This window comes from Euprymna scolopes, chromosome 19 (genome assembly GCF_053919585.1).
Source record: "Euprymna scolopes isolate OS-2025 chromosome 19, ASM5391958v1, whole genome shotgun sequence".
Taxonomy (NCBI): Eukaryota; Metazoa; Mollusca; class Cephalopoda; order Sepiida; family Sepiolidae; genus Euprymna; species Euprymna scolopes.
In genome coordinates, this window is record NC_136500.1 from 94,685,841 (window position 1) to 94,709,785 (window position 23,945).

The 23,945-nt window shown below is 32.4% G+C and overlaps 1 protein-coding gene across 3 annotated transcripts in view; it reads left to right on the forward strand.

Annotated features, from left to right (window-relative positions):
- LOC145239846 (uncharacterized) overlaps positions 1-21,022 on the forward strand; it is a 42,674-nt gene extending 21,652 nt beyond the window's left edge. For 2 of the 3 annotated variants that reach the window (XM_080103397.1, XM_080103399.1), the window contains 4 exons: positions 9,897-9,974; positions 12,445-12,599; positions 16,506-16,612; positions 19,488-21,022. In XM_080103397.1, coding sequence (XP_079959523.1) covers positions 9,897-9,974; positions 12,445-12,599; positions 16,506-16,612; positions 19,488-20,842 — 1,695 coding nt within the window. In that variant the 3' untranslated portion in view covers positions 20,843-21,022. The remainder of the gene's footprint in view (positions 1-9,896; positions 9,975-12,444; positions 12,600-16,505; positions 16,613-19,487) is intronic. The other variant, XM_080103398.1, reaches the window with a different exon arrangement.
- The last annotated feature ends 2,923 nt before the right edge of the window (positions 21,023-23,945 follow it).

Here is a 23,945-nt window from a genome sequence, read left to right on the forward strand (position 1 = left end):
GTTCATTAATACTGTTCTAAAATTTATGAATCATCATTCCCTTCCTCAACTATAGATAAAAATAGTAACTTACGTTTAATTAAGTGTATACAATGAATCATCTACAGCAATTATTGTTTGCTATTGAACCACATCAAAAATAGCTGAGATGCCATAAAACGAATAAAATAAATCTTAGCTATAAGCTAGAATATTTATTTTTGATTTTGTATTCACAAAATGAAATGAGCTTTACATAATTTTAAATATGGTCTTATCTAAACCAAATCCTATAAACGTACCATTTCTTATATTCATACATACTATTTAGATGGAAATTACAAGAAACTAAGGTACATAGACTAAATTATATAAACGCACCATTTCTTATATTCATACATACTATTTAGATGGAAATTACAAGAAACTAAGGTACATAGACTAAATTATATAAACGCACCATTTCTTATATTCATACATACTATTTAGATGGAAATTACAAGAAACTAAGGTACATAGACTAAATTATATAAACGTATCAAGATAACTTTAGCGGAATAATTTGGGTAGAGACAGAAAGTCTATTCAGCTTCTCATTCAAAAAGGAAGTTTCTAGGGAACAGTAAATTGATTAATAATCACTAGTTGCATGTATATTCCGGTCAGGAGAAATGATGTTACTTTTTTCAAGTGGAGGTCATCATTCTTCCACGCCTGATATATCAAAATAGGCTCCTGTAAGTGTGGTACCCATCTGTTATTGATGTTGCCTAATTTTGGCGACGTAACGAGAATAGGAATGTTTATGGTGTATAAGATGAGGGTAAAAATTAAATTGGCTGTTTATTTATGATTGAAAATCATTGAAACGTATTCGTTGGGTGGATGACGAGTTCAATTTCAAAATTAGAAGAAACAAAATCGACCAACTTTTTCTCTTTTATGAAAATTATCTTCTTAAATTCACCGAGTTTTGTGCTTGCATTTTTTTTTTTTTTTTTTTTTTTTTTTTTGTATTTTCCATTTTTTTTTTTTGTTCGTATTTTTCAGGTTTTTTTGGGAAGGGGTTGTATTTTTCAGTATTTTTGTATTTTTCAGTTTTATTTTTTTTTTCTGTTAAATTTTGGGGGAATTTAAAATTCTCACTTTGGTATGTTTTCAATTTCTTCGCATTTTTCATTTTTATATTGACATATTTTGTATTTTTCATTTTTTATATTTACATGTTAATTATTTGCAATATCAAATTATGTAACTGTTTATATTTAGAATAAAATCTCTTTGTCGCCATTTCTCACTGAAATTTGAAATATAATTTCTGTCGCTAAGCATGCTATTTGAACACATTGTAAGCATGGATGCATTCTCCATTCTCCATTGGATATTTCTACATCCACAAATAACATTTCCTATCCGAATTTCCTTTAATATTATTTGATCAACAATTGAATAAATAGATGATTGTCTTTTTGTCTTGGATTTCGAAGACTATTTCTATTGTAGAAAGTTATTCCCATGATTTTGTCTATTTTGAATCAGACGCTAACTGATTATTCAACATTCAAAATTTTGACGCTAACTGATTATTCAACATTCAAAATTTTGACGTTAACTGATAATTCGACATTCAAAATTTTGACGTTAACTGATTATTCAACATTCAAAATTTTGACGTTAACTGATAATTCGACATTCAAAATTTTGACGTTAACTGATAATTCGACATTCAAAATTTTGACGTTAACTGATAATTCGACATTCAAAATTTTGACGCTAACTGATTATTCAACATTCAAAATTTTGACGTTAACTGATAATTCAACATTCAAAATTTTGACGTTAACTGATTATTCAACATTCAAAATTTTGACGTTAACTGATAATTCGACATTCAAAATTTTGACGTTAACTGATTATTCAACATTCAAAATTTTGACGTTAACTGATAATTCGACATTCAAAATTTTGACGTTAACTGATAATTCGACATTCAAAATTTTGACGCTAACTGATTATTCAACATTCAAAATTTTGACGTTAACTGATAATTCGACATTCAAAATTTTGACGTTAACTGATTATTCAACATTCAAAATTTTGACGTTAACTGATAATTCGACATTCAAAATTTTGACGTTAACTGATTATTCAACATTCAAAATTTTGACGTTAACTTATAATTCGACATTCAAAATTTTGATGTTAACTGATAATTCGACATTCAAAATTTTGACGTTAACTTATAATTCGACATTCAAAATTTTGACATTAACTGATAATTCGACATTCAAAATTTTGACGTTAACTGATAATTCGACATTCAAAATTTTGACGTTAACTGATAATTCGACATTCAAAATTTTGACGTTAACTGATAATTCGACGTTCAAAATTTTGTCTGACTTATTTCATTTGTACTTTTCATCTCGCATAAATCCATGTTCTTTATTTTAAGTACAAGGGGCGAGCAATAAGTAATACCCCTGACCCACTTCCCATAGCAGTAGAGAAACGAAACTTGGCACAGTTATTAGTCTTTTTCTACATAGGAACCACCCAGATTTATGCATTTCTACCATCGTTTGATGCAGCTCTGTTTTTGCGGAACACCCCAGGTTGGTCCTCCAACCATGATGTGACTTCAGAAATCAAGGCTGCAGCATCTGGGAAACGCTTTCCTTTCAAAAACAACTTCATAACTGGGAAGAGGTGAAAGTCAGAGGGTGCAAGGTCAGGAGAGTAGGGAGGATGGGGGAGGATTTCATAACCACACGCCCGTGCTTCTGATCTGGCGACATACGAGTTGTGGACCGGAGCGTTGTCCTGCAGGAGGAGGGCACCTTTTCTGATCTTGTCCCGTCTCTTGATTTTGATAGCTTCCCTTAATTTCCTCAAAAGTGAAGCATAACATGCTCCTGTAATTGTGGTACCCTTTGCCAGGAAATCTGTCATCACTACTCCGTCCTGGTCACAGAAGACTGTGAGCATGACCTTGCCAGCGGAGGGCTGCATCCTTCCCTTCTTTGAAGGTGGTGAGTCCAAGTGCTTCCATTGCATTGACTGGGCTTTGGTTTCTAGATCATAGTGATGGACCCAGATTTAATCCTGTGTAATCGGTCTTTTGAAAACTTTATCTCATCTTCTTGGCACATCTCCAAATTGATCCTCGAGCACTCGACGCGTTCTCGCTTCTGGAATGATGTGAGCAATCTGGGAATCCATCTGGCAGACACCTTATGCATATAAAAATGGTCATGAATGATAGTTTCCACAGACCCTGTACTAATCTTGTCATCTTGGGCTATTTAGCGAATAGTAATGCGTCGATCTTCCAAAATGGCAGCCTCAACTTGACGGACAGATGCCTCATCAATGGCAGAAGGGGGGGGGCGACTCGGTCTGGAAGCTGTTTCCACAGACTTCCGGCTATGTTTGAATTCACGATGCCAGCGTTTTACAAGGTCATATGATGGGGCATTATCACCATAAGTTTCTTTCATTTCATCAAAAGTCTCTTGTGGTGTGCGTCCTTTCATATACAAAAACCGGATCACTTCTCGACATTCAACAGGCTCCATTTCACACCTGACTCAGTTCAAACACCTGTGAAACAGAAACCACAGTTAGTTCAGAGCTGTAATTTGCCACATAACCCGTAGAGATATAAATCATTGCACATGCAAAATTTCAGCTAGATCAGACAACTGGAAGTGGGTCAGGGGCATTACTTATTGCACGCCCCTCGTATTTGCTTAAAATCAATCCTATTTATGGTATGTAATATTTTATTATTAACTTTAACATGTTTAATAGAATTGCGAATCGCATTGATGGCTTTTCAGCATAAACATTAGATATTATGTTTGTATATTTTTAAAATAGGGATTGATAATTGTTATTATTTCAATTATTCAGGCCACTGTTCTCATGCGAACAGTAGTCTGAATATTCAAAATAATGCATAAATATTGGACCCTTACTTTATAACCAATAGTAAGGGAAACCGTTCTCTCTTTTTTTCTTTTTAAAACTGCACGTAAGAAACAAACGTTTTAATTTTAAATTTAAAAAGTACATGACTTATCATATAAAAATGTATGAATTTATTTTACAGTCCAATTGGATACGTGGTCAACTTTAAGTAAAATAGCACCACTTGTTGATATGATTCCATACGTATTACTAGCAAGGCCACCCGGCGTTGCTTGGGACCGACCGTATAAGACAATGAGAACAATTTTCAACCTACCTGTTATTCTTAGGATAGAGGATTTTTTTTATGTCTATGTATCATTTGCCATCTTGAGCCAAATAATATTTTACCTATCCTAGGACGGGTATTATATGTATGGAATAATTGTACCTTTCATAGAATAGGAAATTTACAGCAAGTATATGGGAAAAAATTCCTTACCTAGGGTGGGTAATGTACAACACATATTTAAAATAATTTACATATTTTCTGTTGTGCTAACTTTTCTGTATATCACAGATAAGAGTTTGTTTTTACATCAAAGCGCTATAGTAAAGGAGCACCTTATTTCTCATTTAAAAGTCATACTAGCCGAATATATTACATGATTTTCGATTTTAATAACTTTTATGCACGTCACAGGTAGGATTTTCTTTTTTTTTTTCATATGGGTACTATACTGCACAAGTACCTTATTTCTTGGGTAGGATAATGTAGAAGCACGTCATTTCTAAAATATAGATGAAACTACTCGATAATTTTACATAATTTTCTGTTGTGCTAACTTTTCCGTGTGTCACATGTGAGAGTTTGTTTGTTTTACATCAGAGTGCTATAGTAAAGAAGCACCTTATTTCTTATAATAACATCATACAACTCGAATATATTACATGATTTTCAGTTTTGATTACTTTTATATACGTCGCAATAAGATTTCCTTTGTTGTTCATATGCGTACTATACTATACAAGTACCTTATTTCTTGGGTAGGATACTGCACAAGTACATTTTTTCTAATTTAAAATTGAAAGAACTCAATACTTTTATGAAATATACTCGAATATTTAACGGGATTTACAGTTTTAATAACTTATCTACGTCACAGGTAAGATATTCTTTGTGTTTTTTTTCATGTGAGTACAATACTGCACAAGTACCTTATTTCTTGGGTAGGATACTGTGCAAATATCTTATTTCTAATATAAAGGCGAAACTACTCGATGATTTTACATAACTTTTCATATGAGTATTATACTGTACAAGTATCTTATTAATTGGATATTATTTCTTTTACACATAAATACATTAACAAAGTAAATGACCGATGTATGTGATTGTTGGAATATGACATCTATAGACATATACAAACATATACATTACATATAATTCATAATAATCAGTTAATTAATTTTGGAGTGGATCCAAGACACAAAATATATAATTATATACACATAATTACAATTCATAATGATCAGTTGATTAATTTAGGAGTGAATCCAATACATACATATATATAAAAATATACACACTCTTAAAATTCATAATTAATTTAGGAGTTAATCCAATACATAGGAATATATAAACATACACAGATAAATAAAATTTATAATGATCGGTTAATTAGTCTAGGAGTGAATTCAATACAAAATTCTATTACTTGATCTATTTACGTGATTATTGGAATAAGCCGATATATAATATATCTTATATATTTGGAATAAATTTATAACTGCTTAATAACTTAGTGAAAATTAAAATATATTTTTCCAGTTGAGCTGAAAAAGAGAAATTTGAGAAATCATACATAAACGAGGACGTAAGTTTATATATATATATATATATATATATATATATATATATATATATATATATATATTAGTGATGTGACGATTCAAAAATTTTTACCGAATTCAATCCAATTATCGATTTTGTTTTAAATTTCCGATTCCGATTCGATTCCCAATTCCGATTCTGATTCTTTTAATATTTATAAATATTTAATTAGAGATTCGTTGTTTTTTTCCGGTAAATTTTCAAATTATTACATACCCCCCCCCCCCGGGTAATTTCCGGGTATATGTTTTCAAATATTTTCCTTGTATTGCAAATTAGAAACAACAAAAGGTTTATTTTGACTTTAAACAAAGCCAAATTGTATCAGTTCGTCGTTAGTGTACAACATGCTACTTGAAAGTTTTCATAAACAGTTGAAAATAGTCGACGATTGGTAGGTAAAATGAGAAAACGATGTAAGAACAAAGCAACGCCCTCCTCCCATTGTTACGAAGGAATTTCTAAATAATAATGTTACCATTAAGAAAATCATTTTTAACATGGAGAGGGCGTTGGGCTTCGTTAACTATTATGTGCCTTCCTTCTATGAATGTTTAAATATTATTTTAATTATATAAATTTGGCGGGATATTAAATTGATTTACTTTGCTGTGTAAAAAAAAAATAACGAGATGCAAATAATAACAACTATCGGGGCTTGTGGAAATTCCGCAGAGGACTCATTCATGTGTAATATATTGATGTTGTTATTCATGGCGTAAATAAAGATGCTTTGATATTATTGTAACTCTTGTTTAAACTGCAAAACTATTTATCTAAGCTAGCAGGGGCGCCTGGCGTAGCCAAGTCATAAAGTACACTTAAATATGATATTTTAATTCTTGCAGATTTCGTATATATTATTATAGAGTTAATGTTCTATCAATTTTTATATATTATAAAGTTGCCATTTCAAAAGTTAAAAAAATATATCCATATGACCTGGGTGCACCCGCTTGAGTTCCTTCAGCTATAATAGAAGCCGAACCAAAATTTATCAAGAATTCTTGATAAAATTATTTATAAAAATAAATGGATTACTGGAGTTCTATCAGCTATAATTGAAATCGAAACCAAAACTTATGAAGAATTCTTGGTAAAATTATTTATTATAAGAATGAGAATCCATAACAATTAAAGAACAGTCACTTGGATGTAATCGTAACACACAAAATAAATAACACACACGCTATCGTATTAATATATAGTATTGTTAAAAGTAATAAAAACGATGCTCCTTTCCTACTACTAACCCTAAGTACGGGTGGCAATACGAAAAATATAGCAATTACGTGTGATTTTATGATTTTGCTGATCGGACTTAGAATTAGTGGTAAAAATTACTAAACTGCTTAAAAAGTTATAATGTACCGAAATGGGACCAGTTTACATTATATTTATACGCACAACTGAACCCCCATTCTAAATTCTAAAATAACGTTTCAGTGTGCTCACACATAATCGCCTAAAAAAAGTAGAATCTCATATGTTTTGGGTATTTTAAATGTTTTGGGTATTCTCAATGTAATGTTTTGATAAACTTGTGAGATTTTCATCTATATTTTCACTTGTGCCAAAACATAAAATATTTCAAAGGATGCGGTGATCAGACAAAACCAACACCAGAAAAAACATTCCAAACATGTGAAGTCTCTAATAGACACCATATGGCCATTAATCCAATAGGTGCGAAAACATTTTAAAATCTGTGATATTGAGTAGGCAAGTGAACTCTAGAATATTTACTTTGCTTACAATAAAAACTAATAAAAACGAATTGAATTATGTTTGGAGAGTCTACGTCTGGGAATGGGGTTTCAAATATGATTGAAATAACAATTGTCACAGCCGCGAAGGATTACCATGTGGCCAAAGAAATGCCATAAAATTTAATTATTTCAGAAAAAGCCGATGACAGACACTCCAATGTACAGCTTGCGCCCACGAACTTTAACCCCCTCCCCTCGCCAGATCATTTAAAAATTTTTAATAATCGCATGAACTCCCTCGGATGAGGGCGCATAGAGATTTTAGCGAATAGATGCAAAACGATTACAAAGGCAATAGGCACGTTATCTCTTAATAAATGACGGATAAATTAAATAAAATAAACTCTGCTAATTAATGTTAAACCTGTAAATGAGATTTATAACGCATTTTGTGGCCCTTCTTAGTCTTATGTTGCAAATGATCAAATTCTAGTAAAAAAAAAAAACAATTTGTGCTTGTTTTATTTTAAAATTTTAAAGAATCGGTTTGGAATCGGAAATTAGATTACAATTTTCCGATCCGATACCGATCCCGATACCCAAAAAGTTCCAATTTTCCGATTCCCGATTCCGATAATCGTATATATATATATATATATATATATATATATATATATATATATATATATATATATATATATATATATAAATAAAAATTACAAATTTACCAAAATGATCCAAGATGGTAAAAACAAAAGTATATTATAAATATTAAAGAATTAATATTTATAAAGTTATCTCAACAAGATATAAAAAGCTCAATAAAACCAAATAGGAGATAGAGCTTATAATAAAAGCAAATAGTTAATAAAACATGTTAAAAAACACTTTGAAAAAAGAGTTAAAAACATATTTGATCTGAAAAGGAAACACTTAAGTGGATAGTCCTTAATTGGCGGAGTTTCGAAGAAATACTTTTCTTCTCATCAGAGGGTAGGATTAGCAAAATGATATGCTTTTAACACGGCTGCCGAGAACAAAATGTTCTCGACAGCCGTGTTAACAGCATATCTTATTTTTCTTTTATTATTATTGGAATTTTCCCCCTTTTCCTTGTACATATTTGTGAATTATTCCACGGATTTCGGCCTTTTGGATTATTTTGGACCATCTTCCAATTACGCGATTTCCTGGGATTTTACTTGTGCGAGTGGAAAAGTAAATTAACTATCTTGGACTTACATTTTTGGATTTTACCGTCATTGGATACGTTACCTTTCACCTGACTATCCACTGACGTGAAATCACCCTTTTCTTCACCATATTCCCTCTGCTTCACTTTTTGTTATCAAGTAAGATCTTTGAGTTATTTGCAGTTTCATCAAATACTTTTGTATGAAAAATCCGATCCCGCATTTTGCTAATTCCTACCCTCTAATGAGAAGGAAAGTATTTCTTCGAAACTCCGCGGATTAAGAACTATCCACTTATTAAGTGTTTTCTTTTCAGATTAAATATGTTTTTAACTCTTTTTCAAAGTGTTTTAACATGTTTTATTAACTATTTGCTCTTATATATATATATATATATATATATATATATATATATATATATATATATATATATATATATATATCATTGGACGCTAAAGAAAAAAGAAAAAGACAACTTTTTTTCTTTAGCGTCGAATGGTTCAGGGTCGCATTATTGAAGTCTCATTAACTGAAACAGATGGCTGTTTGTAGCGACTAAATATAACTGTTTACCTTCGAATAAATAAATATATATATGTATGTGTTTGTGCGTGTGTGTGTGTGTGTATTGATATGCATACCCTATATATCAATATATATATATATATATATATATATATATATATATATATATATTGATATGTATACCCTATTCTTGTAATTAAATTATTTTTTATGTAAAATTTGAATAAATATGAATGAAAATAAAGTTGGTTATTTTTTAATTTCCATACTTTTTTTTAAATCTGTTCTAATCATAAATTGACGTTAATGAGCACTTTTTTATTTCTTTATTCTGAATTAGATCTGTTATCGTCTGTGGGTGTTTGGCATGTGCATATCACAAGGATTGTGTTGTGTTTATTTGTGAATTTGTACTGGTTCTCAATTCGCAATGTTTTTGAACAACATTTTATTTATAGCACCGACAGTAATAAAAAAGCAGTCCATGGCGAGTTGAAAAAGACACCTGACGGTATATTTTCTTCTAGTCTCTATCAAGAACACATCTAGCTTACTTTTACTTTCTATATATCTAAACAGCATTTTTTAATATCAGTTCATAAAAAGATTGTTATTATGATAAACGTTTATACTTTTTAATGTTGTTCATTTGTTTTAATTTGATTTTTATTTGTATTTTTCCAGCTGATGGATGAACTAAGAAAGGAAAATTTTGATCTCAAACTGAGAATATATTTCCTTCAAGATGGCTGGAGAGAAAAGGTTGGAATTGCTTCTTTATTTTTTATTCTCGCAATAAAGATTTGAAGTTCAAGACTTCTCATATCTATATTTTGTTCATACTTTTGGGAAGCAATGATTGTTTACTCTTTAAAAATAACTCTTTTTTTTCAAAATTTAGCTTTTCATAAGATTCGTTTCATTTTCTTTCATCTAGCATCTAAAATATTTGTGGTGGCAACAGATTGTTGGTGGAATTTACACACTTTTTGTCAATTCCTTTTATTTTATACGTACGTTTTCAGACTTTTTGTGAAATTTTCAGATTTTACTTTAAATTTCTAGACTTTGAATGAGATTTTCCGTTTTCTTTTTTTCTTTCTTGTTTGACTCTCCAGTTTTTTGCAGGTTTGATTCATTCAAAGTTTACCATTGCATGATTGCAATTCGGTTATAGAAAGAAATCCACTAAAAATTTTAATATTGAGGATTTTTAATTAATAAATGATGTCTGTAAAGTTTCCTCCCCGGGAACGGATCCATAAATGGCTGTTTCAAAACTTGATTCCAGATTTACATTAAATGTACATTAAAGCTGTACCTTTTGGGGCTAAATAATAATACTACCATATTCAAAGGAAGTTTAGTATTTATAAAATATTTTAATAAATTACTTCGAAAATATTTAGACCAAGAGATATTTGCTTAAATTAGAAATCAATAGTTAGATTTTGTTAATTATTTTTCTGTGACAACACTAATGAAGATTTCATTTATTTTACTTGAATTCATTTGAATGGCGTGAAAATTTTACCAAATGATTTCTTGATCTTTTTATTTCATTAAAAATTAGATGAATATGATTCGATTGATTAAATATTTATGTAATTAAAGTCTTCATTTATAAGATTGCTGTTTGATAACAATTCAGAAATTAGAAATATTACTTTATAAATCGTTTTGTAAAATTGAACCAATGTGTCTTTAAATTTTGAAATAAGCCTTTTTTAAAAGGTAGTCACCACTTATCAAAGCCCGGAAGCCACTCAGGGATAAGGGTTATTGCGTGTACAGTAAGTTATTATTGGAGATTTGATAAAGTGTCTTACTTAAGGGGGCGGTTCATCAGGAATTTGTTTATGTTGGACGTGAAGACATCCAGGTTGTAGTCAGGTGGGAAACAGGCAAACGGAACAGAATTTCACAGGCGTGCACTTCTAAGAAAAAAGCTTTGTTCATAGAATCTACGTTTTGGTTTTGGCACTGATGGAGAATGGATAAAATTTTGACAGTGGTTTCAGCTAGACGGGTATTTATCGTGAAAGATTTACGAAGGGGAACCAGAGATTGGAGCTCAGACGAGCACTTGCTATGGAAGTAACGATAAAACAAAGACAGGCTCGCAACGTCTCTCCTGTGGGGAAGAGGTTGCAGGGAAGAGAAAAGGGCATCCCCCACTAAGCCTATTTTGTACTCTGTCAAGGCAGGATAGACTGTTTTAGCAGCTCTTGTCCAGATGTGGCAGCAGTACTCTATTCTTGGACGTACTTTGCTTTTATATAGATAGAGAATTGCATCAGTAGTGAGATATCTTCTGGAGTGGTAGAAGGATCCTACCATTTTTCCAGCAACCTTGCCAACGTACTTGATGTACGTGTTCCATTTCAGGCCAGGAGTAAAGGCCAAGCCCAGAAGCTTATCAAAATATGGAGCATCCCCTAGACGAGAGCCATCCATTTCAATTGATGCCAGATAGAGATCAGAGCGTTGATGATGTAAAGATAGGAGCTTGGTTTTAGATGCATTAAAAGTAACCAGCCACATCTTCCCCCACTGAACCACGCGCTCGAGATCAGAGGAGAGAGATTCAGAGAGAACTTTGTCATTTATGGCCTTTGGTGTGTTGCCATAGATGGCCGTGTCATCAGCATAGATGTCAACGAATGATTTAAGTATGTGTTTTGGGAGATCATTGATGTAGATCAGGAAGAGAGTTGGGCCCAGGATGGACCCCTGAGGGACTCCAGCATTAATACTGTGGGCCTCTGATTTCTGCCCATCAACCACTACTCTTATGAGCCTACCAGAGAGAAAAGATTTAATGATTGAGAAAACATTTCCAGTTATACCGTAGCTGGAAATCTTGTGAAGTAGGCCCTTATGCCATACCTTATCGAAGGCCTTTGATATGTCAAGAGCAATTGCCCTTGAAAGGAAGCCTTTGTCAAGATATTCACTAATCCTATGAGATATAACCGTTAGCACATCTGCTGTAGATCTGGCAGAACGGAAACCATATTGCATGTCACTAAAAAGGTTATTTTTGCTGAGGTGGTTGACTACTTCTCTATTTAATATGGATTCCAGCAACTCATTCATGACACACATGATTTTATATGAAGAGTAGCAATTGTAATTGATTGAATAATCTTATTTTAGATAAACATTCATATCATCACTGATCCATCCATATTGATTTATACCACTTTTTGCATTTTCTGCTTGATTTCAGTTAGATGGAGTCCAGGCTCGACTGGAACAGATGGACGAAAATATTCATGATAAAGAAACACAGATATTTATAAAAGACAAATTACTTTCTGAAAAGGAAGCAGAAATTAAATCTCTCGAGAGCAAATTGGAGATTGCATGCGTACGAAGTAAAACGTAAGTTTTAATATTAAAAAAAAAATTATTAATATATGTAAACACATACACAATCTAGCGATACAAGATCATTTCAACAGGGCCTTTGAGGACCCTTTATTGTTACGTATACCACTTAAAAGATGGTTGAAAAAAGTAGTTAATTTTAGCAATCTTTTTAAATGTTACAACACACACTTAAATACCATCAGGTTTCAACAACTTTAATGTTAAATTTGAAAGTTTTCTTCTCATATAAAATTTATACTTTATTCTGTAAAGACTGGCGATCCCATTAGAATTAAATAATTATCTGATTTTGAATGATTTGTTAATCAAGGCATTTTCCAGTGGATATCTTATAATAATATTGGAGTCCCTGTTTCACTATTAATTGACAACAACGTCGAAAAACGTCCATTACGTCTAATTATAATTAATACTAAAATGATAATTAAAAAATAAGGACAAATAATTTGTGATCTCCAAATGCTTACAACGAATAACAAGGCGAGAAATCTCGTAATAATTGTTTTATTAATTTTTAAAAATATTCATTAGGATTTCTCAGTTTGGTAGTTGTACATTTTAATCAAGACATTAAAAATGAAAATATCGAAAAAAAAGATCTTATTGTACGTATTAGTTATGGAATGAAGTTCCCCGAAAAACAATTAACTTAATTTGATCAAGTAGTTTGTTTTTTTTTACAGAGAAAAAAACAATTTGTTATAATGCCGAGCAAAAGGTAGTCATGCTCCGATTTTTAGGAAAAAAAGCTAGCATTAAAGGTGGAGACGGGGTGTCGGCGCTTTAAACTGAATTATCTCCATGTGGCTTGTTAAAAAAATTCAAAGATGGCTACCTTCATTGTGCTCTCATAAAAACGCGTTTTTCGCTGTAAAAAAAAAACAAAAAAAACTACTCAATCAAATTTAGTGAATTTTTTTCGGAGATCTTCAGTCCAAAACGGATGCGTACAATATAACCTATTTCCGATATTTTCATTTTTTTTGTCTTGATTAAACTGTACAAGTACCCTCAGTTTGTTTATTCTTCTATTGCTCTTTTATTTTCTTCTAATGTACATGGTCTGTTAGATTCTTGGATCTACTGATGACTCGATCTGACATATTTTAGTATATTCTTAAACTATTCAGGCCATTTGTATGGGAATCATTTCTATTAAAACTCTCATTTCTATTTTCTTTGCCTTTTGGAACTGAAATTCTGTCTACTGAGATGTTTTGGGAACTGTCGTTCATCGCTGACATTGTGGACATATCGTCTGTTATGACGAATAATTTCGATATTTGTTTCGATATTATCTCTCCTTTTCTGGTGATCTGCTGTTGTGATAATCTTCGATATTTTTCATGATTGATTTTTACTTTCACACGATCACTTATGTGCGATTGAATTTAGAAAATGTACATTTATACCATTTAACTTGTCATCAATTTTATATAAAAAATGTAATAAGTGTAAAGAAACTTTTTTATCATAGAAAAAAAATGATTGAAATAAAATAATCATAAATTAATAGCAAGACGTTCATTACATGTGATCATTAATGTGAATGTGAATTACAGAACATAAGGGCACATAATTCGTAATTCTCGAATATTTACAGAAAATAACAGAGGCAGACGATTGGTAATTATGAATTACTAATGACTAATCTTTCTTCTGGGAATATTTAATAGCATATGTTCGTTTGCTTATTCTTCTCTAATACTTTTATATTATTTTTTAATGTACATGGTCTCTTGGATACTTGGGTTAACGGGCGACAGAACTTCCACTTGTTTAGGGTATTTTCAAATTATATATTTGAAAAAAATTATTAATCTTAGAGAGTAAAAATAGAATTTATAAACAGTGTTTATAAAAAGGGCAAAATTCACCTATCGTCTTCTGTTGTTTACAAGGCTATTTGATGGAAATTACGTTCGACATATTTTTAGCTACGGATGACCAAAACTGTATAGAATTAACTTTTTTTTTTAGAAGTTTTATTCAAACAGTCTTTATTTAACTTAATTGACTGTTTTTTTGTTTTTATGAACTGTTTTATTTTTTTATCAAACAAAAATAGGAATTTTATAATGATATATATATATATATATATATATATATATATATATATATATATATATATATATATATATATATATATATATATATATATATATATATATATATTATGGACTGTTTTCCAAAATCGAAATTTTAAAATTATGGTTTGTTTTATTTAAAAAAAAACAACCAAAAAAACGAGGTGTTTTTTCTTTTCGAGATATTTTTTCTCCATTTATCACTTTGAAATTTAATTCAACAATAAAATGATAAACCAATTTACAATAAAAAAAATACAAAATTTATTTTTCGAAATGAGACTTTTGTAACGAGATTTTTTCTAGCGTGACTTAAGTTTTCTAAATTGATGGCAGTCTTGCAGTTAATCCTGGAAACATATTAATGGGGAAAAACTGTTCATAAAAAAAAACAAAAAAAACAGTTCATTAAGTTCAAATAAAGACTGTTTGAATAAAAATTCTAAAGAAAGGTTCATTTGGTCATCCGCAGCTAAAAATATGTCAGACGTCACTTCCGCCAAATGTCTTTGTAAACAAAGGAAAACGAAAGGTGAATTTTATCATAAAAAGATAAGACTGACATTAACTCTCTACATTGATTGTGTGAAAAAAGAAAGAGGATTACTTCCGTGGTTGGTGTCAGCATCAGGAGGTGGGGGAATAATTCAAACTGATTGCAAAAAGAACAAATGGATATATAGACTAGGAGGAGGAGTGGGAGGCATGTTCTTTTTGCTATAAAAGGTTGCCTTTTACCTGTCCAGGTTGTTAGCAGTTATTACAAACCTCTGTTCTAGTCTCCTTCTTCTACCAAGATATTTACAACTTCTTTGCAGATGAGATAGCACAATCCTTGTTACCAGTTGCTACCCTACTAATTCCTTGCATTGATTAACTGTCCCCATGAGCGTCACGAAATAACAGCTCTTACGCAGGAGGGAGTCATTGACTCAGAAGATCCAGGGATGACTGGTTATGTGTCGTGATGGAGTAAAGTCCACGGCGTACGCATTCTTTTGGACAGAAATTTGTTAATTCATCGTTGAATTAGAGACCTGCATTACTTAACTGGAGCTGATCCCCTTCAACGGGATAACTTCAGTCGAGTGTGGTTGGTTGCCTCAACTGAAGGAATATTACACAAACCTGTGAGATTTCAATTAAACCTATCATCAGCCAGTGCCAAGTATCTATGCTGAATCTGCCTTTGTAGTAATCGGGAACTTCCGCTAGCTCAGGGAGGGTTTCTTCCTTTTTCATTGTTTCCAGAGAAAATCACGGGGCCTAACTTTAATGGGCAGGAAATTGCGGCCGACCGCATGAGTTTCCGGAACATATTAACTAGGTTCGGCATGGCTAACAATGCAGAAAGGTTGAATTTCTTAAAGTATTCCATTTCAACAAGAGCTTTGAGACTAATAAACCATCTAAGTTGAACAAATATCAATTATCAATGTTTCCGCCATCTTACCCTACTTTGGTACTTGACCCCAGCGGGGGGAGGTCACAACCCACAAAGTTTACGCGACCACTTGCATAATTCCCCTTCGCCGTCAGAATAAGTTTTTTCAATAGTTGTTAAAAGAAATTAAATTAATTTTCCAACTACGATGAATACTACTAACTATTACGCTTTCATAAGATTTTTCATTCAACAAAATGAACCCAATAATAATAGCGTTATAACTGTGTTAATTCTACTATTACTAAACCTATAATATTTTCGGTATATTTTTTAACTTATGTGTGTAATTCAACTTACAAAATATATGCATCTTTTAAAAGTTATGCAATTGTTAATTTCTTTTTTATTTTTTTCAAATTTCAGATTAGAACAAGATATGTTGGATCTCAACCAAAAGTTCTCTCGCATGACTAATCTTAATTCTTCTTTACAACTGAACATGGATAAACAATTGGAAATTAAGAATAATCGTATGGATATTTTATTTTGAATTTTTTTTTTTTTTACTCATGTTCACTCCTAACAACGCATATCGCCACTTGAACATAAGGGGCTACTATTTAGGACCATGTTTGGGGAAGATGAGCAAAATGTTGGTTTATGTTACATTTAAACTTCTGCGTGTTAATAAATAAACTTGTACATGTCAATAGAGTCAGGGTGGCAGATAGCAGGAAGTCTAGCTAATTGAAAGAAACGGACTATTAGAGTAGAAGACTTTCCGTTATTTATGGACCTCTACAGCATTCCCCTATTCATGGATTATTGGAATGGAAATATTCCCTTAAATTAACGAATACTATGCCAACTACCTTTCCTCCGTTACCAATACATACATATATTTACATTCTAGCCAAATATCGTAATCCAACAGCTGGCTTCGTTTTCTTCTTTTTTTTCTTTTTCCTGGGTTTATTTTTATATTTATACTTTCCGTTATATTATAAACTCTTGTTCATTTTTTTTTAAATACACGGACTGCATTTGTTTACTGACTTTGTTAACAATTGAGAAAGAGAGAGAAAGAGAGGGGGGCATACAGACATGCATATATTCAGACAGACGGACGGACGGACAGATTAAATCATCGCATCGGCAGAGAGAGAGAGAGAGAGAGAGAGAGAGAGAGAGAGAGAGAGAGAGAAACGTCGTAACAGACTGACCTCATTTCAGTAACGCGTCACGTTAGTTGCATTAAATAGAAAAAATAAGACTTTATTTACAAAACGTAGTTGTGGCCCAGTGGATAGCGCCCCGCGTTGTATCCTATGGGTTACTGGTGCACACCCAACCATAGGATTATACTTTTTTCTTTCCTTGAAGTGTTAACATTTGAACAGAGTTACGTCTTGCGATAAATGCATGTTTTTTTCTTCATTTTCATCAGTTATTTTTATTATCGAATTCATACACATTTATTGTTTTTTTACTTGTTTTTTGGGGGGGAGTATATCGAAATGAAAAAACCTTCATTTGTTTTTGAGGCGTTTTCTTTTTGTGAGTTTTGTTTATTTAGCTTTATTATTTTTACTTAGGTTTTATTTTTACGGTGATATGTGAAATAATTGAAACCAAGTATTGCAGTCATTAATAAAAAAATAAATAAATAAATAAATACACGAAAGAAGTTTCGTTTCATTTCCTTCATGTTTTCATTTGTAAATAAATTTCTGCTTGTTTATAAAGTTTGAGACGAACTGTTCTTAGTCGCGGAGCCTGGGAAGTAACCAGTCAACATTCCCACAGCTTCGACGGCTAAATAGATGTTTTTTCTGTTGTTTTTTTTTCAGGCTGCCTACTGCCTTTAATGTTTTTTCTTTCTCCCCTCACTGCTATTTTTAGATTTTTATTTTTACGGCTAGTGGTTGCTCAATACTCTTACTACAACACCCCTCTCCACCCGTTCCTGACATTCTGATGGCCGTTCTTACCATCAGCAGTTAGGGGGGGTCTATTCCGAAAGTCGTTTGTAACATGAGGAGGTTGAGGTTGGGGAGCAGCAGCAGCAACAACCGTACTATAATTTTTTCCAGGGGGGGGGGACGCTTCCACCAGGCAACGCCGGTTAGCAGGTACTGCTAGTATTGAATCCTATAATTTTTTGTGTGTACTGGTACTAATTTATATTAAAACTCTTTTTTCTATTTATTTAAAAAGAAAATACAACTTTGTTATATATGGGTCGTGGGATTGCATTCACTAGCAAACAATCCAGCTAATTTGTATATTCTTTTACACATTGTAATCAATTCCTATTAGTTTTTTTCGGTTTTCTAGTAGGGTGATCGTCTTTAGTTAACTATTATGTGTAATTATATTCATGCAGATTCTGTCTGTTTTTGGTATTCAGACATGAAACTTAATATATAGGGTATTTGAACTTATGCGAAACTTTATATTTGGGTTTTACTCTATGAAAATCGATGCAAACGGGTGGAAAATTGAAAAAATGGAATTTGCCAGGTGAAGGTCGGACGACGGCATTACGAATATGCATGCGTAACGTAATAACTATTGGTTCATGTTTTAATTTTTAGCCATGCAGAAAACGTGTCTTCATATATCAGTTAGTAACGTCAAAGGAAAAAGTAAATCCTAAGCTAAACGTTTTGGTTTCGATTCTCGGTGGTGGCGCACGAGTCATTTTTTTTTTTTTTTTAGACTTTTTAAATCATTACTATATACTGTGTCTAATATAATATGATATAATAACAAATACGAAATCTGCATTAATCAAAATATCATATTAAAGCATATTTTACGACTGGGCAATAGCGAGCGATCTGCTAATATATATATATATATATATATATATATATATATATATATATATATATATATATATATATATATATATATGTGTGTGTGTGTGTGTGTGTGTGTGTATGTATGTGTGTGTGTATGTATGTGTATATATATATATATATATATATATATATATATATATATATATAAGATAACTTAAGACAACAACTGCAAGGCCTTGTCAGCGCATTATAGTATTTACCCCATGTCAAAAAATATTCAGACATTTAATTCTATCGCTGTTACTATACAGTTACTTTTAAGTGTAACCTAGTTGCAAAGCCAATGAGTTCCTTAATTAAAATGAATTAGATTTAGTCATGTAGATTTTATAAAAAAGAAAATTACTTTCCTATTTACCCATCTCTGCATCCTTTCTGATATTTCTGCCAGAGGGGATATCATCCACTTTGGAAATCCCTCTAAAAAATTATATCAATATTAAATGTTTTTCTTTTTTTTTTTTTTTTGTTGTTTGAAACAAGTGATATTTTAGATATGCTGAATTTACTAAATTGTTTATTTTTGTTTTCTTTGTAGTTGCTGGTTTGTCTGCGCCGTCTCATGTTGTTGGTGATGATACAAGTCCCACAGAAACGATGGGTAGTGGCAGCAATCTTCATTCCAAGAGTTTTAAAGCTGAATCTCATTCTAAGTCGAACCAAGATGAACTACATTTTAATGAAGTTGTTGAATACCAAACGGCTTGTAGTACACCGAAATCAAGTCGCAGCCTTCAGTTGTTCCTCAAAAATGAGCGGTCATGCCTGGGAGAAGATTTTATTTCATTATCACAGCCAAAACGTGGAAATTCTGCTCCAGAAATCATTTCATCTCCATCTATTAAAGATCGATCATTCCAAGTAAATTTGGATCTCCAACAGCTGCTGGAAGTAAAAACCAAAGAGAACTTGCTGCTTCGTTCCAAACTCGGTTTGTTGGATCATGTTGGCGAGATTGATCCCAAATTTGTTCCTGATGTTAACCAACTGAAAAAAGAAGTTGGAGACTTAAAGACTGAATTGAACAAAGCGAGTGACACAATCGCGATTTTAAAGCAGCAGATATCGATGAAGATGAAGAATGAGGTTTACACCGAAACGCAGTGCAAATCCGAACTAATTATGCGTATGGCTATGGAGATAAAAAAACTGCGAAAAAATCGTTTGTGTGGCATTTTTGGAAGTGGAGAACAAACATTAAATGTGCATGAGAAAGAGAACTTTGGTAAAAATTATGATAGGCATCCCAAGAGTCGGAAAGAAGAGACTTTGTTGAAGAATGAAACCGTCCAAAATAATGCATACGATACAAACAATTCTGCCCAGCGTGTCAAGAACCTGAGTAATAGGATTACCAACAAGGACATGATTATTAGTGAACAGTCTAAGGCACTCGACTGGTATAAAAATGCCTATAAAATGTCAAGGTATCCATTTAAAACATCACCACCATCTATAAACTTTACACCCAACATCTATTGTGGACAGAAATTTACGTTTTACTCTGAACCAAAAGCAGACTTTCCATGCCAGAAAGTGATGTTGAAGAACCAAATTGCCGAACTAAAGGACCAGTCAGAACTTGCGGTACGTAAGAATAACAAACAGCGACAGCAGGAAGATCAGGTTTCCAAGCGTCTGAATAAAAGACTTTGTTCTAGTTACTTCACCAGTTTCTTTGCTGGACCATCGCCTATGTTAGCACCCCAGTTGATATTTTCAAAGAAAACCAAGATAAAGTCACCAAGCAATAAATCAGTGTATCATTTTAATAGCTTCACTTCACAGCTGAATCCATTAGAAGTCGGTTGCCTCAACGGAAACGTGTCTGATGTAGTTACGTTGCTCACGCAGGAGGCTTTCATGTACGCAAGCAGCTTCCTGCACATCTAGTAAGCACTTAAAGTTTAATTAGATAATTATGTCGAAAACTTTTGCCAAAGGGCATAATATTTTTCAGACAGACATAATGTTCAAAGAAACCCAACTACAATTTTTTTATAAACGAAACACACACACTCACATACGCACACATACATACATACACACACATGCACACACGCACACACACAACAATTGCTCACACTTTAAAAATAAACACACCTCAAATCTCATTATTAACTGATTACAAACATATATAGCTAACAACTTTACAAATAGTCACGCAGTTTCTTGGAAAACTAAAAAAAAAAAAATCTGGCAGCAGACGTAGTACATGACACGAAATCAGATTTTTTTACGAATCATAATCACATAAACAAATTCGTTCAGTCAATTTCGGTAAAAAAGAAATATTAAAAAAACGGAATTCTCTTGAAAAATCAGAGAAAAACAGATATGCAAGATGGTTTAAACAGACGGTTGTTGCTGCTACCAAACCAAAATATTACAAGCGAATTTTTATAATCACCGCATTTTCAAAGACACCAACACTATTTTTCTGCTACAAAAAGACTAGTAGATCACACCTATATAGCTACGGATATTTAGTCAATGGGGATATATTTCTTTGTATTTTTTTTCACATAGACATACAAAAACAGTATTTATTCAAGCATTTTTGCTAAACCTTCATATACTTTCATAAACTTTCATATACTTTCATAAACTTTCATAAACTTTCATAAACTTTCATAAACTTTCATAAACTTTCATATACTAGGTGAAATAAATAGTTTATTATTCATACACTGTCACTTTTGTTCTATCATTATTGTGTTTACTTTTCATATTAAATAAAAATTAGAGCTGTTTATAAACACTTTCAATGGATGAGAGTGTTTTATATGTATGTGTGTGTGTGAGAGAGAGAGATAGAGAGAGATAAAGAGAGAGAGAAAGAATTATTAAAATAATATTCCAGTGTGATAGAAAAAAAGAAGCAACAACAAATTATATAGTCATCAAGACTTTATCATTGTTCCATTTATCATCCTGAGGATAATCAAAGACGAAGCATTGATGAATATACGAATAATTTGTTTTTGTTTTCCACACACACACACACACACACACACACACACACACACACACACATATATATATATATATATGTGTGTGTGTGTGTGTGTGTGTGTGTGTGTGTGTGAAGCGTGGAACAATAAAATTGTCGCCCTAAAAAGACAATATGATTCCATTTCTGTTTGATGAAAACCGGTTTTCTTTTTCTTTTTCGTTATAGACCACCTACTAGTTGGACAGAGCGATAGGAGCCTTCTATCATGTCTGAAAGGGGCACAATGTTCAACGCCATTGTACAACTCATACTCTCTACCGATCCAAATTATGACAACAAGACCATTGCTAGCACCCTTTAAATGCAAATCCCGACGGTCCAACGTTTTAGAGCACATCTCAACGAACTTCCCGACCATGTTTATGATCTTTGGTATTGTTTCAATTGAGGGCGACATCATGCCGCCTCACATCTTCATAGTCGGCTTGAAAGTCAACATTAAAGTGTACCTGGATGTGCTAAAGAGTGTGGTGATCCTGGGTGTGGCAGCAGGATTCGGTCCACAAGTCCAATGAAACCCAGACTTGGCTTCAGGAGTGCTACGATTTTGTACCTTCTCACACTGTCCCCTATCCTCTCTCGACCTGAACCACGGCCACCGAGATATAGAAGGCCTGTTAACTGAAAAATGCCTGCAGGCAATGTAGGTAAGATTTGTCGAACTGTTACTGTCGATACTATATGACGGCATTTTAAAAAAGAGCATAAAAACATGTTAAAAAAGAAAAGAAAGGCACCCAATTCGATTAATAATGAAACTGAACTTTATTCAATATAAAATATAAATATTATCTATGTAAAAATTACTTAATTTTAAATCAATATATAATCTAATACTGATAAAAGTGAATCACGACTTTAAGGAACAAACAATTAAAGAAACATAAAAAACAAACAATTCTTGGACTTCGGGACAAGATCACAGTGTAATATCTGTTCTAATGCTACACTTCACCTTTTCTGTCCTCGGCCGCTGGAGAAAAAATCCTTCAGACTGAGACAATTTTTATTTTTGCTCCTATCCAGAGTGCCCCCTTATTGGGGAGCTTGATTTTTCTCACAAGATTATATGTTGAAATATTTAAATAACCACTATTTTTAATTCAGAAATTACATTTAAAGTTTTGGTTTTCTGTTCTTCTATGTTCATTTTTCCCATGTTTTTCATCAAAATGTGTAAAGTATTTTCATCAGTTACATGGTTAGGAATCCTATACTCCGCTATAGTCTTCATTTTCATATCAGTGCAGAATACATCAATACGGAAATGAAGTTCACATAACCACTAAAAGACAATCATACTATAATGTGAATATTGGTTAAAACTTAGAAAATATAGTAAACATCAACGATATTAAATTAGGGTGGTGGTAAATTTGGAAGGGGACATTATTATTATTATTTCACTCACTAGGAGTTGTCTCACTGGCAGTAACCTGTGGTGTTCTCCTCAGATTTCCAATGTTCTCCACCTCTTGACCACTCTTGCAGATGATTGCACGTTATCACAACAGCCGTTTGCCATTGATTTTTCGTTGGTATAAGCCATTGGTGTTTCCTGAGGTTTAGGTGACAAAATGCCCCCCTCCCCAGGTACCAGATTTGAACTGCACACTTCCAGTGGAGATCTGGTTAGTACTCTCCCACCTCGGGCATTCCATCCTCCCTGACCCTTCACAACTAGTTGATGTGGCGTCAGTCGATGTCATCTACACCAGTTTTTTTATTATCATTGTTATAATAATAATCCTGATTTCGTTTATCAACGTCTCTCTGGAAAGGGATGGGATTCATTTCCAGAGGATTTCCCTCAATCCCGGCTTCAAACCAGGAGCTTCAAAGATCAAGGGTTTTTTCTAAGGATGTTGGTGGTACCTACAATAGCAGAGGTCACCTGAAACATCGGGGATTTGTAGTTTTTTCATTTGTTTTTTTTCCAGACGACTTGATACTACTCCTAGTGTACCAACTATGACCGGG